The sequence below is a fragment of the Akebia trifoliata genome, chromosome 11 (assembly GCF_017979445.1).
Source record: "Akebia trifoliata isolate Shusen 1 chromosome 11, ASM1797944v1, whole genome shotgun sequence".
In the NCBI taxonomy this organism is placed as follows: Eukaryota; Viridiplantae; Streptophyta; class Magnoliopsida; order Ranunculales; family Lardizabalaceae; genus Akebia; species Akebia trifoliata.
Window position 1 is genome coordinate 40,388,148 of NC_141385.1, and position 16,850 is coordinate 40,404,997.

A 16,850-nucleotide genomic window follows, 5' to 3' on the forward strand; every position below is an offset into this window, starting at 1 on the left:
TTTTGATATGTTTGATTATTTTCCTCATTTGTTGACGGGCCACTGGAACGTCTTTATTTGTTTCCAAGAGGATTCTTTGAAGCGTAACCCCCTTTTTTTTGCCATTTATTGTAAGATTTTGAAGAAAAGAAGATGCCACATTTTCGAAGGTCATAAACACTCACGGTAGAAGGTGCAGGGTTACTAATTTGGCTTGTCAGTGTTGATATTACGAGTTGGGTCCAAACCCCATCATCACCCACCAATTGCTGTGCCACAAACCTGCTTGCCTATCAGAACAATAAAAGGGGCTTGGAGTAGTGCTTTAATCTTATGGTTTAGTGCATTTATTAAACAACTGAAACAATTCTACAAGAAGTTTTTGTACACTGTGACCACGGATGAGAGTGTAATCCCCTTTTCGTTTTCCACATTTGCGCTTGAAAGAATAGATTCAAGGAAAATTCGTTCATTCATCATTTTCTTTAGTACAAAATCCATCAGATTCAAGCCTCTGACATTACACCTTCTCCCAACGGCGAAAAGAGAAACCAAAAAAAGAAAAAGAAAAAAAAGAGGTTGAATGGGGACAAAAATAAAATATACTATAATTCCAAGGTAAAATAATATAGCCATTTTCGGATGAAAATTTGTAAGGGTAAGCGATGGTAGAATCACTATGGTTGGCTTCACTTCTACTACTATTGTTGACACAGTGCCATACTTACTACAGCTCGAATGAGATGTACCAAGATCAAGCACCTACTCGCACTTGATTGAGCGATATATGTGACGGACAAACAGTGATGAGGCACGGAAACCAACAGTCCCAAGCATGAGGAAGAACCCATAGCAAATGCAAGCCATGTAACCAAAGAAGAAGGATGTTTGCATGAAGCCCGTCATGTCCGATCTAGCATAATAGTAATACAAGCAGTAGCCAAAGATAAATACACCGGTGGAGCCACCACAGATAACAGACCTGTGTAGGTGAGATATTAGGCAATGAAAAGCAGTAACTGAAAATACATACAAAGAATATGGTAATAAGGATTTTACGAACATTTAATATCTAAGTAATTGTACTTAATGCTGATCGAGTAATGGTAAACTTTGACAAGGATTACACACCACGTGAAGAACAAACGCATGGAAGTTATTCCTTGAGGACAATGGTTTTTGACACACACCGTAACCAGCATGGTAACAATTTAAATAAATAAATAAAAACTCAACTTCTCCAACCCCCCCCCCCCCCTCCGCGAAAAAAAAAAAAAGCATTTTTTAGGTTTTAAACACATTTTTTTAACTTTCTAAATATGTTTTAAAAAAACGTAAAATAACAAGAACATATTTTTTGTAGGCCTGTGGTTAATTTCAATGGTCTTCTTGTTATTTGTGATTTAGTTCATAAATGTTGTCTAATGTGGGGTTTTATAATAATGTCTTGATGTTATAATTTATAAAAATTTCAATAGTGAGTTATTTTGCTTAAAAGATACATTGATAATTAGACTTGTTGTCATCATAATATTTATAATTATGTATGAAAAGACGTTATCATGCATAAATATTGAATAGTACTTTTTTTTTTTCTAAAAAATATATTGGAAACTTGGAATATTACATATATATCGAGTATGCTAACGTCTAAAAGACCTCATGGGGACGTTAGCATTGCCCATCACATTTTTTTCCAATAATACCCCTATTCAATTTGTCTTTTAGTGAAAAAGATAAGAGTACGTTAGTCTTTTATATAATAAATGCTTGTTTACATTAATTGCCAAAACATTTATTGCAAACGAAACATTAAATCTAAAAAATAAATGCCATTTACATTTATTATGTAAAAGACAAGCATTTCAGGTCCTTACAAGTCGAAGCTGACTCTAAAGTAGCCATTGACTGCATCAATGGGGACAACAGAGTGCCTTGGGGAGAAGAAAAACTTGTTAAAGCCATCAAGCATAAAGCACCCCAGTTTAATAGGATTGACTTCTTTTTCTGCTTCAGAGAAACTAACCAAGTTGCTGACTTCCTAAGCTCTCCAGGTAGTGTTATTTTGGATCGTCAAGACCTCCCTAGTGATCTTAAGAACAGTGTATGTAAGGATGCCAGAGGGCACATTTATGAAAGGATGTAAGGTTGGGTCTTGCCTAACCCCCTTTCCATCTTTAAAGATTAAAAAAAAAAAAAAGATGAGCATTTATTATATAAAAAGTCTAATATGCCCTTGTCTTTTTCACTAAAAGATCAAACGGGAAAGGGTATTAAAAAATGTGTTGGAGAATGCTAACATCCACATAAGGTCTTAGACGTTAGCATTCCCTTATATATATTTTTTTATTTCTCGTTTTGTTATTGTTTCTTTCCCGTTTTTTTCCAAAGTTTTCCCTTGCCGTTTTAGATCTATATTCCAACTTGGTGACTATGGTGACGAGGAGATAGACTATGATAAGCAAAATTTGCAATGTATTAAAAGTTCAAACAAAACTTACCTCCACCACCATTCGTGATCCTCAACAGCAAGTTGAAAGTACGTCAATGCTACAGTGATGAATGCCGTGACGATGATGAGAATGATAAAAACGATGGAGAGGATACTATATATAGTATAAATCTTGTGACCCCAAACGCTCGCAAATATATAATACAACTCAATGTAGATCGCACTAAAAGGTAGAAACCCCGCTATTGCCATTTGAGGGATAGTTCCTCTGTACCACGGCAAAGGAGGTATCTCTCTAGGATACTTGGTCGTGCGACACGGAGCTAGGAACTCCGTCTTGCTGTTCTTACCAGCAATACCACCCAACACAAGTAAAGGAGAAGTTACAAGTGTCCATATTAGAAGAATCACTAAGATAGTACCAAATGGTAATGCTGCGGTGGCGTTGTAGACAATTGCAACGGTGTTGAGGAAGCAGAATGTCAAGAACAATGGTCCACAGAACAAGCAACCCGTAAGCAATAAATTCCTCACCTACAAGGAAAATAGAAAGATCAATAAACCCACAACGGGACTTAAGCTTCCATGAAGAATAACAAAAAAAATTGAGGAGATAGTGTGATATACCCAGTTAGTTCCGTCTAGTTGTAAATAGGTGGAGGTTCCGGTGTAACCAGCAATTCCTGATGTAAGGGCATATATGACAACCAAAGCTGTGAAAAGAGCTCCTCTGTTGTAAGGATAGAAAACCCCAACTAGTGCAAGGAGGAAGATGAATATTGCACTGTTGTAACAAAAAAAAAAGACGTTAATTGAGTTCTTATCAAATTGATGAAGTTTTCATGCTTGATTACATGGACTTGTAGATATGTTGATTGGAACCACACACGATGACATGTTCTAATTCATGTCAAAGCATCTATGTTGCAAATTCAGATCAAGCTTCAAAAAACTATTTGAATGGATGAGAACATGAGGCCATATTTCGTTCATTTACGATGTGTATTTCATAATTTGAAGCATATTATAAAATTAAAAAAAAAATCCTATAAAAGCTTTGATAAAGTTAAATGGATAACAGTTGAATAAAATTTCATTGACAACTTACGTTTCATAATATTTATTTATTGTTATTTTTTTTTCTTCTTTTCTGAATAGGTGAGTCACTGGGTCCAGATTGTTATGGCTCTGACTCAGTAGGTCTTTTTTTCCCTTTGACCGATGAACTCATACATCAAAATCTACTTTTATGCCCGTAAAACACTTGAAATGTAGAACAGAAATGTATGTACAAGAAGAGTTCTTACAGGGCAAGGAGCTGAGTTCCCGATCCAAGAACTGCTGAGAACAAAGACTTGTGCTTCGGGAATCGGAAGACATCTCCATGAATGTACTTCCATCCAGTCTCCTCTTGGTCATCAACCGACTCCTCATCATGTGAGTATCTTATACCATGAAAAAAAAAATATAAATTCCTTGAGTGAGAAACATTTGGTATTATTAAGTATTATATAAAAATAAATAAAAGATAATACATTAAAAAAAATAATAATAAATAAAAGGACTCAAGTATCTCTTACTTAATAAAGTCATTTTTGAGCACCCTCATAAGAATAGTAGCAAGGAACCCAGTCAGAAGGAGAACGGTCACACAAGAATTTATTATTGAGAACCAATGTATCTCCAAGTGTTGGGGCATCGAAGAAGATTTCGAGTACTTATCCATCCTTTTCTCGAAAGGAATATCGGTTTCTTTCCACTTGACAGAATACGAAAACTCAGCCTCAACCTCCTTATCATCTGTGATGTCTACAGCTAAGTTCGGGTCAGTCTGAACATTGATCTCTATGACATGGTCATTGTTATATAGAACGTCAAAGTGGATGTGTTTAAAGAGTAAGTATTTGTACTCGCTTGGATCCATCTTGTTCTCCCTCTCGACTTTCCCTAAAAACCCCCAAAAGGGCAAGTCATCGTAATACATTTGGAAGTAATAGTCCTTCAACACGGCGGTCCTCAGTTGTGCGACCTCTGCTTTTGATAATTTTTTATTACACATAATTTCCGTTTGTTTATCCACTCGGAAGTTCAATTCATATGGTGCATCAACCAAGCGATCACCATTTAGTACTTCTCCAAGATCTTCTCTTTTCTCCTTCACATTCTCTAGGTTTATTAAAAACCAAACGAATTAAAATCATGTAAATATTACAAAAAATGTTATATAAAGAAGGGAAAGAAAAAATAACAGAAAATTTTATAGTAGCAAACCTGGTGAGCAGAATGGCAGGTCATAGTACCGATACGTCTCGCTGCAGAGATATCAAAAACCCCATCAGCCAAACATCCAAAATTGGAAAAAATTAATAAAAACTTGGATTTGAATCTGAATCCGACAACAATGACCAACACCAACAAAAACCACCTTCACAAGAAGAAAAGTATATTAAATATCTATGTGGAGAGAAAATTCACAACCCACCAATAGTTTTTTTTTTTTTTTGATACATAAAGAAGTTTATTGATTAAAAAGAAAAAAATAACGCCGGAGGACAAGAGGTCTGCCTTCATACAAATAAACGTTCAAGCAACAACCTTACGAATCACAAACGGACTCCCACCTAAAAGGGAAATCGTCCAAATAAACTCCTCTAAAATCCAAAAACACTTTAGCCCAATAAAACTAGGGCTGCGACTTGGGTGGGGACCAAAACCAAACCCAATGGGTTGAACCCGACCTGAGGTCAGGTCTGGGCATACTTAGCTTGGGTTAGGTCCTGGGTTCGGGCAACAAAAAAATTGCCCAACTCAAATTGGGTTGGGTTCGGGCATAGCCATCGGGCAACCCGATTTGCCCGAACCCGAACTTAATATGGCTATAATCTAAAATTTTCTTATATGTTGGTTTCTTTTGCATTCATTTAGCATGTATACTTTTGTTTCTCTATATATCAAAACTAATGTGCCATTTTTTTCATTTAATAAACAATTGCTTTGTTATCAATGCTTTTGTTTATGTAATTCTATATTGTCATGCAATGTAAATGTTTGTGTTGTTGGAAAATATTACAATTAACAGTAAATAAATTAAGATGGTAGCTTTAGTTAATCATCATTTTCTTCGTATGTAAATTTTGAAACAATATTTTAGGACAAATAATTGTAAATTTTAAGTTCTTTTACACACCACTTACGTTTATATAAGCCCTTATCATTACTAAATTATCTAGTATTAATGGGGAATGAATTAACCCGAACAACCCGACTTGGGTTGGGTTCGCGTTGAGCATTTCAAGCCCGAGGTCGGGTTGGGCATGGGTTGATCTCCAACCGCCCGAGTTGCAACCTTAAATAAAGCATAAATTCCTCATTGATGATGATATCTTGCAAAGATTGCTCTTTTTTCTTGTCTTTTTCATTCTTTATTTCCAAATTCCATCACAAAAGGCCTAATAGTATTAAACAAGGTCTAAGAATTTCATCTGGAGGCATTATCTCGATCGTTAGAAAGAGAATTCCTCGACCAAGACAATCTCTAAACATTCAATGTTCCAAGATCAATATTTCTCATTTGGGGTCTCAGACGAAACCAATACATCTTGGCCAAGGTAAATTCCCATATATTACAATATCATCATCATCTCACTATTGCCTTCTTCCAACAATTTGGGTCCATATTTTCTTTTAAACCATTTGTCTTCAAATCTTTTCTTACTACCAAAACAAATTAACCCATTGTGTATCATACTGTAACATTGACAATTCGTACCAAAATTTAACACCATTATCCAAATTACACATTAAAAAAAACAAAAAAATCAACAACTGCCAAAACTACAATGTGGGATTTGTAACTCCAGATTACCTGGGATTGTGAAAGGGACCCACTTTATTTGCATAGAGAGGAACATGTTCTCTCTCCTTATATTTGTGATCTGAACCATCTGCTTCTACTGTGACACCAAAAACAAACAGTAACAGAACAACCACTATAGCTCCCTCCACCATTTTCATCATCAACAAAGCTTATACCTTTATAATAAAGATCGAAACTTTCTCTGTTTTAGGATAAATGTCGACGAAACCCAGATCAATAATCTCATAAAGATGAGGTTTTGAAAGAGAAAACCTTAAATTTTTAGCAACCCAAACAGTTAAGAGTGGTGGATCTGAGGGAGACAATGTTGTAGATCTAGTAATTAGCAAGCTAAGATCTTTGGGCTTTGGGTTAGTAGATCTGGGTTAGAAAGAGAGAGAGAGATGGGTTGTTGTTATTGGTGAGTTTCCTGTTTTCACGTGAAGCTGATCGGATAGAAACGGGCAACGCTTTTGCATTTCTGAGTTGATGATACAGTAATCTGGAGTGACATAACAAACCTTTCTCCCTGAAAATACATGGCTTCTTTTTGTTTTGGTAGTGGGATCATAGACACCTGTTCAGCCACGTCATCCCTACTTGACGAATGCTACTGCCGAATAGCACTTCGCCATGTGGCATGATAATAAAGTTTTTTTTTTTTTTTTTAAACATTTTAGGAAGAATGTTTCTAGGTAGCTAAGTGCTGACATGGCATAGATGATGATGTTATCCACGTGACTTATATTCCAAGAGTATTTTATCTAAAAAGGATATTTTATGGTCACACCTGCTTGTACTAATAGCACACCAATTCTTATGAGGTAGAATCAGCAAATATTTTGAGGTGCTTTTTAGTAAAAGTTGGTGAGGCAATAGAAACTCTCTTAACTAACTGGATTACATTATCTATCATTGTTGAAAATAGTTTTTTTTTATTATAAATTGAGAAATTTTATTGAAGCGCAAAGAATTCTAAGGCCCTTCAATTAAGAGCACTTTTAAAAATCCAAATTTTGTTGTGAGCACCTTTCTCATCTCCAACAATTCCGACGACTCAAGTAGGAGGAGAAGAAGAAGAGAGGGACAGAGATTGGAAAAGAAGAAGAAGGGATGGAGAGGTCGGGGCAGGAGGAGGAGGAGAGAGAGAGGGGAGGTGTTGGAGTTTGAATCACCAGAAAAGACAACGAAAAGAAAAAGAAAATGGAGTGTCAAAAAAAATTATTATTATTATTTTTTTTTTTTCACTTTAACCTGTCTTTAGAGTTCTTTGGTGTGTAAATTAATGAACCTATGGCAAGATGCCATGTGTAATGAAAAAGCAAGTAAAATAAAAACACTCAAATTGGACATAAATTTATTGGCTTGTGAACTTGTTTGGAGGAGAAGATATGGAGGTCATGAGTAAGAGAAACTAGAGAATGATCATGATAAATGGATGAAAAAAAAATCATAAACAAATATGCAATCCCTATTGTTAAAAGCATTAAGTCCAATTATTAATGTATAAAATACTTAAGGATATATATCCTAACAGTTGGTGTAGACACCCAAATTTGATCGGGCCCTCAAAGTAAAATGCCTTAAAATTCATGAAAATCGGAATGAGTCCTAAAGTCCAAACCTTCAAAAATTCTTCTTTTTCTTTCAATAAAATGGCCCAAATCCTACTCGTATGGCTCATGGACCAAAAAAATTCATACCACTCTTCTCATCTCTAAACTCATCCCAACCATAATCCAAATCCATTACTATTCAACTCACTACTATACCTAAGCCCAACCTACCATGTGGCCCATAAACCCAAACCTACCCCACCACTCTACATTTCTCAACCTATTTAAACTCATCATCTATTACTATTCAATCCACTACCCAACTATCCTACCCAAGCCCAATTTAACACTTAAGCCTAATTCAATTTCACCCACTACCCATTACTATACCCAAACCCAATTCTCAACCCAACTCAAAGATCATAACCAATCATACATGATCATCAAGGTAGATACATGTTATCACTTCAAGTCACTTCTCTCATCCAACAACCTACTCCCATCACCTTTTCTCTAAAAAATCACATCAACCATCACCCTCCTCTAACCTACCATCATCATTCTTAACAAACTCATACCTCCCCCTAACCTATCCTCATCATTCCCTATAAATCCTCATTCACTCAAATTAAATATTTTCAATTCATACTTCCCATTAACCTACCATCATCATTCCCTATAAATCTCATTCTCTCAAATTAAACACCTTCAATTCATACATTCCCATACCCTCATCATTCCTTATAAATCCTCATTCTTTCAAATCAAATACCTTCAACCCATACCTCTCCCTAACTTACCATCACCATTCTCTATAAATCCCTATTCTCTCAAATTAAATATTCACTCTCTCTCATCAACTCATCTAAACCTTTAATCTCCACACATCTTGGCACATATCACCATCTCTCTCACCCTCCCAAAATCTAATCAATTACTCTCTTATACAACCTATTTTTTTAATTAAAACTCGTTCCCCTCAACTCGCCAAATACTTAATCAATCAACCATCATCTTAAACCCTTCATTCCCCCAATCAAACACTATTCATTTCATTCCACCTAACACTCAACCTAAATAGGTTGAAAAATCCAACCTATTTGGATTACAAATAACCCATTTAACTCCCCTTACACAAATGCCTCATCCATCACCCTTAATTCACAAATACCTCCTTTCACAATCCTTAAATCATTCTATTCTGTTTTATTTTTTCACCCAACTCTACCTCTAAAAATACTCTCCAAATCCTATAAACCCCCCCTCATTTTCAACTAAAAAAACCTAATGAAAAATTAAAAAAAAACACCCAAGTCTTACAAAAAAAAAAAAAAAAAATCACTCATCTCTCATCTCTTCTCTACTTCCTCACTTCATCTACTTTAAAAATTACATTCTCATATTTTTATTAAGGACTCAAAGAAGAAGAAGAAAAGAAAAGAAGATCAAGGTAGGCTCAAAAGATACACCTCCCCTCTTTCTCTCTACCCTCTCCATATCCCTCTTCTACTACCCCCTCTTCTCTTTAATTTTTATTTTAGAAAACTTCTAAGATGTAATGCTCCCCCTCCCTTATCTCTAATAGATCAAAATTCGATTCGGTCGAAAGTATAAGGGTTGTAACCACCTTCAAAAAAATAAAATCAATTTAACCCATCAAATTGTTTTGAAGCACTCGGCATTCGAGTCCTTCTCGGCTCATGAGAATGAACTCATAACCAAAGTCAACACTTTTTAAAATGTGTTATTCCCAAGGCTAAGGATCTATAAAAATCATCTCCTTCAATGTGATGATCCTATATTCAAGCTAAAAATAAATTCCTACTTAGGGTACAAGTTATTGACATGTGACACTTATTTTATTTTACATTTTTTTATCAAAAAATGGTTAAGTTTAATTGAGGTTACTACCACTTGGTGGGAAGAAAAAGGTGCCTAACACCTTCCTCTTTCTCCAATCAAGCCACTTACCCCGATCTCAAATTGATTAGTACCTTATCCGAACAAGAGTCACTAAACGCTAAAAATGACATTTTTTCAAAAAATGTACATCGGGTGACCATTCACACTCTTTTGCAAATATGAATGGTGGCGATTGATCACCGTAATCGAAAACCACGCATCTACAGTTGGACTTAAGCATTTTAATGAGATGAATTAGATTGGATATTTGTTTATGAATTTCTTTTCATGAGATGAGCCTATGGATATCAACCTCCAAAATGAAATATCAAAATGGAAGATTGAAAGGTTAGGAGGACACCAAATAAAGAGTGCAGGTTGTGACAAATATTTCACCCTCGTTTAGTAGGTGATAGAAGGGTTGTCTCATAATGTAATTTCATTGGATTTCAATCAAAGGAATTTATAAAGAGTCATGGTATGTGGCTGATGTGGCAAGGACAAAACCATATGTCATTTTCATCAAGATACACAGGAAAATGATGTGTGGTTCAGTGCCCTTGCCATGTTAGCTGTGTATCCAACTGCCTGCATTCATCATTATTCATTTATGAAATGTTATGACTAATGATAATTTGACGCTCTTTTTACAAACGCTCCCTGAACTGTAGTTACTGAACCCTAAATCTTTTTCTTATGTATTCTAAAGCAAATGATCTACAATTCTATGGTGGGAGTGTACAAAAAGTGTCTGGAAAAAAAATGTGTCAGATTAGCACAACTTAAATGTTACATCAAGTGTTAGAGCACATCATAAACACCCACACCATACTTCAATTGCAAAGGCATACCCAAGTAAGGGTGAGTGAGAGTTATAACCCCCACTGAACTTCTTGATCTTTGGTTAAATTTTTTATTTTTTTGTGGTGATTAACACTCTATATTTTGATTGATAATAGAGATACTTTCTGGGTTTTTGAAGTGGACGACATGCAAGTCCCCACTAACTTTAAACAAAGAGAGTTCTAGTGGGTAGACCTATATGTTCCATTCTTATCATAAAAAAAAACAATAAAAAAAAAAACACTCTTAGAAGTTTTGACAACTCCAAGTTTGTTACTCAAGAAACCTTGGAGTATGACCATAGTTAAAGACTAACGAATAAGGTTAGCCTTACTAACTTTGTAAGATTTGAAATCTTACTAAGGGTCAATGAGCTCACCTTGTGGCATCCAAAAACAAGATCTAATGCCATAGGGGGTAGAAGATAAAATTTTATAAACTTTGGAGAAAAAAAACTTAGAAAAAAGTTTTTTTTTCACTAATAAATTTTGGAGTTAAGTGGGATTTCCGTAGCCATCCATTTTCAAAACCTTGTATCACTCCCAATCAATATATATATATATATGGGGGGGGGGGGTGTTTCAAGGGACATAAGTAAAATTGTATATAAAAACAATCATTTTTCAAAATATGGGTTAGAAATTTTGGATTGAACTAGTTTTTTGTGAGGATCATTTATGGGACCTACCATCCCAATTACAAACCACAGACGAATTATGGATGGGTGTGTAGAAACTTGAGCACTTTATAAATTTAAGAATAGGGATTTGTTGTTTTGTAAGTTATGTGTTAAGTTGATGAACCAATAGCACGACGCCATGTGTACTCAAAAAGCTACTAAAACTAAAGCATTTAAATTGCACCCAAATTTTCTCTTGAAATTTTCTCTCTGTGACCAATCACTTTTGCTTATTTAATACACGTGGGGTCATGTCATTGCTTTCAAAACAACAAATCTCAATTCTAAATTTGAGTGAGAGAGTTGCTACTAGCACCCCAACTTTTACTCATTCTTGACCATTCACTTATTTTCTTTAGAGCAACAATTCCAAAGGGGAAACTCCATAATAATATTTCATAATGGCTGGCTATCCCATTACGGAGAACCATTTAGAATATCCAAGGGGTCTGCGCTCCAATCATACCATCCAAAATGCTCATCCATAGATATTTATAATATATTTGTTTAATTTAACCCAAAATGAAAATGAAAATGAAAATGACGAGTGCTTTGGAGACCCCCTAGAATCCAAAATAGTAGTTGGGGGATGAATTTTTTAGAGCCCAAAAGTAGAGAACCAAGATTTCATCCTCCATTTTGGAGTTGGAAATGGAATTGGGGATGGAGTATGCATTGGAGACCCTTTAAATGGGTTTAGTGCATCAAAATGGCAGATGAGAGAGGATGGCGACTGGGATAGAATATGAGTTGGAGTAGTTCTACTTTTTCCAAAATGGGGTGTATAATAAGTAAAAGTTGGGGTGCAAGTAGCAGCTCTCTAACAAAACTATATAAGAATTCTGGAGTTTTAGAACCCTAAAACGAAATAGGGTTTTGCAATTTGCAGAGGAGAAGAGATGGCTAAATTCAATGTGATCCAGAAGAACAGGCGAGCTCTGATTGCAGAGAATAAGAGGAAAATTCATGGAGATCCAATTACTGGGAAGCTCAAGCACAAGCCTCAGCCCCTCTCCGTCTCTGGCAAACGCAAGCGAAAGATCTTTAAGAAATGGCGAAGAGTACGTTTGTTTCCTCTTTGTCACTCTCTGTCTCTCTCTCTTAGGTAAACTGGGTTTCATTGAATTTGTTCTTTTTTTAATCTTCAGGAGCAGAAGGAAGCTCTCAAGAATGGTTTGGTGACCATGGAAGACATCGAGATGGCAGTTGCAGAAGGTACCCTTTAAACCCTTTTTTATTTTCTTTTAGTTTCTTGCTGGATTTCTATCTTGTTTTTATGGTGACGTAATTTTGATCCTCTTAACCTAATTTGAGAGACCTCCTTGGTTTAGTTAGATTTTTGTGGTTTATTGTATCTGATTCAAGCCAGCTTTTGTTCTTGAAATGGGTTCTTGTGGTCGCGTGTATAGTCCCTCTCAAATGGGTATCTTTAGAATCTGATTCTAAAGGTAGCAATGGATGATTAGACAAAAGATATGTCCTTGATTGGGTAAAATGGTGTGAAACATGATTTTTTTTTGCCAAACCCCATATGGTGGTAGGAACAACACATCATTGATTGGGTGTTTGATTCAAAAATCTATTATTCTATTTACTTTGGGCACTCATTTTTAATTTTATTGAATCAAGATAAGTATGCCTAGATTGGTACAAGATTTATCAAGAATTTAGAGGGTTCTTTTTTGAGAATTTTTTCTTTTGGTGGGAGTCGGTTACCATTGACGAAATAGAGTGCGGTGTGTGTGTGTGTGTGGGGAGGGGGAGAGGGGGAGGGGGGGGGGGGGGGGGGGTTGAGATTGGTGTTGGTTTGTTGTTTATTCTTTATGTTTTCCCTATATGACCTTCTCAGTCTTTCAAGTATGGTCCTTTTGACATCTTATTCTCGTTCTGTTTTCTTATCAGCAATTTTTTCCTGAAAATTTGGTAAAAATATGCTGAACGGGGTAGTCACTGATCAAATCGCCTATTAATCGAGAAAACTTGCCTATATTATGTACTCCGAGCACATAAGGTCCCATTTAATTACAATCTCCTGAAAAAAGAGCACCTTTTAAATTCAACAAGCAACTTGTACCACAAAAATAGCAACCCTCTTATATCCAGAACCAACTCTTTATGTGACAGCTCCTTCCCTTGGAAAAAATTCTTCTGTTTCTTTCCTTCCAAGTTCCCCAATACACCGCAAAAGGTAATATTCTCCATAGAATTCTCCTTTGAGTAAAAACTTTAAGCTCCAACTTTGGAAAATAGACAAGATTGACCTGAATTCGGGATAAGAAGTGGATCACACCTCCCTAACACAAGGGCAATGAGTTAAAATCTGATCCATTGATTCCCCGTTGGCCTTACATAGGAAGCAAAAATTGGGTATGATAGTACCTCGATTGACCATATTGTCCAAGGTCCCAACTTTATTTAATGCGGCTAACCAAATGAAGAATGTTACCTTCAATAGGACTTTGGGGCCCTGAATACATGAGGCTGGTAAAGTGGAAGGGCTTGGCACATTAGGGAAGAGTAAAAAGATCTCACTGAGAAACATCTCTCCCAATTATACCTCACTTAGTGGGCTACTCTTATATTTGTTTCTGTGAAAGTTCTTTTCTAAAAGATAAAGTGAAGTGCATTTTGAAATCTTTTACTTGCTCAGTGGAATAGGAAGATAATTTCCTTTTATATAATAATTTTGTGTGCATACAAATCCAATAAGGCACAAGTAGTTTCTTACAAAAAAAAAATATTAAAGTCATTTATGTCATACTAAGCCAAAGCTACAAGATGGTAGGTTTTTTTTTTTACTGTACTTCTATATTGTTAGCTTCTCACAAATTGCGTAGCTGACATTAGTTTACTTTTGGGAGCTAGGTACATCTCAAGATACCAACAACAAGACTAAGACAAAGATTATCTTGAAGAAGAGTGGAAAGCTTAAAGTTAAGCAATTAAAGTGCAAAGGCAAGTTCTACTCAGATCTGCACTCTTCTAGCCACCAAGTTTCCTCTTGCTTGTTTATGTTTTTTCCCTCTTTTTTTTTTCACTTGTGTTATCATGGTTTCAATTTTCAAATCTTGATTTGATGTCTCGTCTAATCTCGTCCATGGACAAGATCAAGTCGCCTCGGACTAGTCAACTCATCTCAGACGAGATAAACCATTTAACTCAGATTAAAATTATATATTCATATATATATATATATATATATATATGAAAATAATTATAATTTTTTTTTTATATTATAAAATAAGGTAGATTAGAAGATGCTTAGTCATAAAATCATATTTAATTTAGGTAATAAGTATTTAAATTGTAAAAATAATAATTATTTTAATTTAAATATACAAAATCACGGTTGACTCTGTTGAGCTTTACTGACTTGGCTGAGATTTTTAAAATATCACCCAAGTCATCTCATTTATCTCGTGAGATGGTGTGAAGCCTGGGACACCATGTAAATCCATCTCGATGGTGAATGATGCTTTGATGACTCAGGCAAGTCATCTCAGTCTCGGACAAGATTTGAAACCATGTGTGTAATTGTGTCACTCTACAGTAATTAATTTTAATTTATTTTTTCTTGAAGAATATCAACATTTATCTTTTCCTTTGTTTTTGGGCTATTATAGGTAAGAACCAAAGAAAAACCTCAAAGCCAGCTGCGGCGGAGGTGGCTACAGTTGATGCCATGGTAGAATAATTTGGTGAGGAAACATTGTCGGATTAACACTTATCTTGATGTAATCTTTCTATAAACAATTTTTTTTTCCATGATATCAAATTACATTGGCTTTAGATCGAGTGGAATGGAGGAACAAGATTAGTTTACTGAAGAACCAAATTAGAGAACAACGGAGCATACTTGTTTTGTACCTCGCCAAGTTTTTACGTGAACTTGTACAGATCAGTGAACCTCTGTTTTCTTGTTTCTGAGCAGGAGGGGGGGAGCAGGCTGCGAGCTCCACTAATTTCAAAATATGGATTGCTCTGTGCAAAACCCTCAATGTCTGTATGCTTGCCAAGGAAAGGGGGGAACAATTCTGGACTAGTGTTTGTATAAAAAATAGAAATTCCTTAGAAAATGTTTGCCAGCATTTGATTTTCGAAATATAGTTAGTTTTTTAGATTTGGGGGATTGTGGGTGATATTTGGAAAATAACATTAGGATTTTCCTACCTCAATGAGAAAATCTGATTCTCTGGGGTCATTTCTAGTAGTGTTTTTCCACTTGGATGGGAACTCATTTTCTAGGTAAAAATGATTTTCTGTCAAATGTGCAATTCTTCATCCTCCTAAACTTTGTACCGGAGGTGTGGCTTTCCTTAAAATGTGCAATAAAACACCTGTAAATTGCATTTTTATAAGGAACCCATTTATCCATAAATGTCGCCTAGAATACACAATATCCTTGTTCTAGGTGGAGCTTTTGGATCTAAAACTGAAATCACTTGGGGCCGTCATCTGATACTTATTGATTTGGATACAGTTATATTTGAATCCGAACCCCAATAATTTGTTCATATACAGCTATATTTTAATCGGAATTCAAAAAAATTATTCGATATCTGAATCCAACGGATATTCTAAAATATCATTTTGAATCTGATTATCTTATAAGATATCGGATGATATCCAATTTGACTTTATGCAAAGAGAGTTCAATTTCTTTTAGAGATAGATTTACCAAATCAAACCCTAGTTCTTTTACAGAGATATTTACAAACTGAGTTTGTTCGGTCCCCACCATCGAAGAGCAGTACGGCCATACTGAACTCAGAGAGAGAGAGAGTGTTGCCAGCAATAGTTGGAAAATGATCAGACGAAGGTGAAGGGGTTCGTACTAGTAAAGCTCTAAGCCCGTGAATGAGGAGATGGGAGGTTTTATTTATTTATTTTGGAAGGTGGGAGATTTTCTCAAGATGAGATAGAGAGTGACCGTGATTACATAACAAAAATTGGGTTAATTAGATTATGTTTTCAATCGGATCTAATATTTTCAGATTCGACACCCTACTATCCAAAATATATTCGGATGTCAAAAATTATCTGAATCCGATATTTGAAAATTTTAAATAATATCTGATGTTCGAATACGAATTTGGATTCAATTATCCATTGACAGCCCAAAAATCACTTCTGAGTTCAAGAAATAATTTTCATTTTACCTAAATCTTAGAACTTGGTTTCTGATGCCACTGTGTGGTCTAGCATATCTGGATTAAATAGAAATTGACCAAAGGCAGTCAGTTTTAAGTTACTTAAAATGTAGAAAAAGTTAAGAGCATTTAATTCGAGCTTTTAAGAAATGGATTATTTTATAAAATTAACTTATGATTAGGTTTAATTAAAATAGAAGTTAAATGAAAATCATTTCTACTTTTTATTTTGGCTGGAAGTCAGACATCGAGCAAACAGCTTGTAGTTTCGAAACCAACTTGTAGACAGCTTCATTTTTCAACACAAAGTTTGGATTGAGCGAAGTGGAGAGACGAAAACACTTTCTCTCCACCATATTTGATTTGACAGAAGAGAAATTGGGATGATTTTAGAATTTTAAAATATTTTTAAAAAAAATTTGGGGTAGAGTTG

General features: G+C 35.2%; 2 protein-coding genes and 1 long non-coding RNA gene across 4 annotated transcripts; 1 reads left to right on the forward strand and 2 right to left on the reverse strand.

The window, feature by feature from the left end:
* Positions 1-432: 432 nt before the first annotated feature.
* LOC147391646 (transmembrane 9 superfamily member 2-like) lies at positions 433-6,795 on the reverse strand. The gene is made up of 7 exons (XM_086457316.1): positions 6,297-6,795; positions 4,703-4,743; positions 4,012-4,597; positions 3,739-3,876; positions 3,059-3,215; positions 2,481-2,965; positions 433-961 (listed from the first exon to the last, which is right to left on the reverse strand). The coding sequence occupies exons 1-7, from the start codon at positions 6,446-6,448 to the stop codon at positions 742-744; spliced, it is 1,779 nt and encodes a 592-aa protein (XP_086313442.1). The 5' UTR covers positions 6,449-6,795; the 3' UTR covers positions 433-741.
* Positions 6,796-12,111: 5,316 nt separating this feature from the next.
* Positions 12,112-15,377, forward strand: LOC147391647 (uncharacterized). 2 transcript variants are annotated; one of them, XM_086458000.1, is made up of 5 exons: positions 12,112-12,328; positions 12,416-12,482; positions 14,133-14,222; positions 14,891-14,965; positions 15,199-15,377. In XM_086458000.1, the coding sequence occupies exons 1-4, from the start codon at positions 12,167-12,169 to the stop codon at positions 14,959-14,961; spliced, it is 390 nt and encodes a 129-aa protein (XP_086314126.1). In that variant the 5' UTR covers positions 12,112-12,166; the 3' UTR covers positions 14,962-14,965; positions 15,199-15,377. The 2 variants fall into 2 exon arrangements, with proteins under 2 accessions (XP_086314126.1, XP_086314127.1); XM_086458001.1 differs by lacking the exon at positions 15,199-15,377 and adding an exon at positions 15,058-15,076.
* LOC147391648 (uncharacterized) lies at positions 15,203-15,605 on the reverse strand. The gene is made up of 2 exons (XR_015182663.1): positions 15,490-15,605; positions 15,203-15,459 (listed from the first exon to the last, which is right to left on the reverse strand). It is a non-coding gene; the product is annotated as an uncharacterized LOC147391648 (long non-coding RNA).
* Between the last annotated feature and the right edge of the window lie 1,245 nt (positions 15,606-16,850).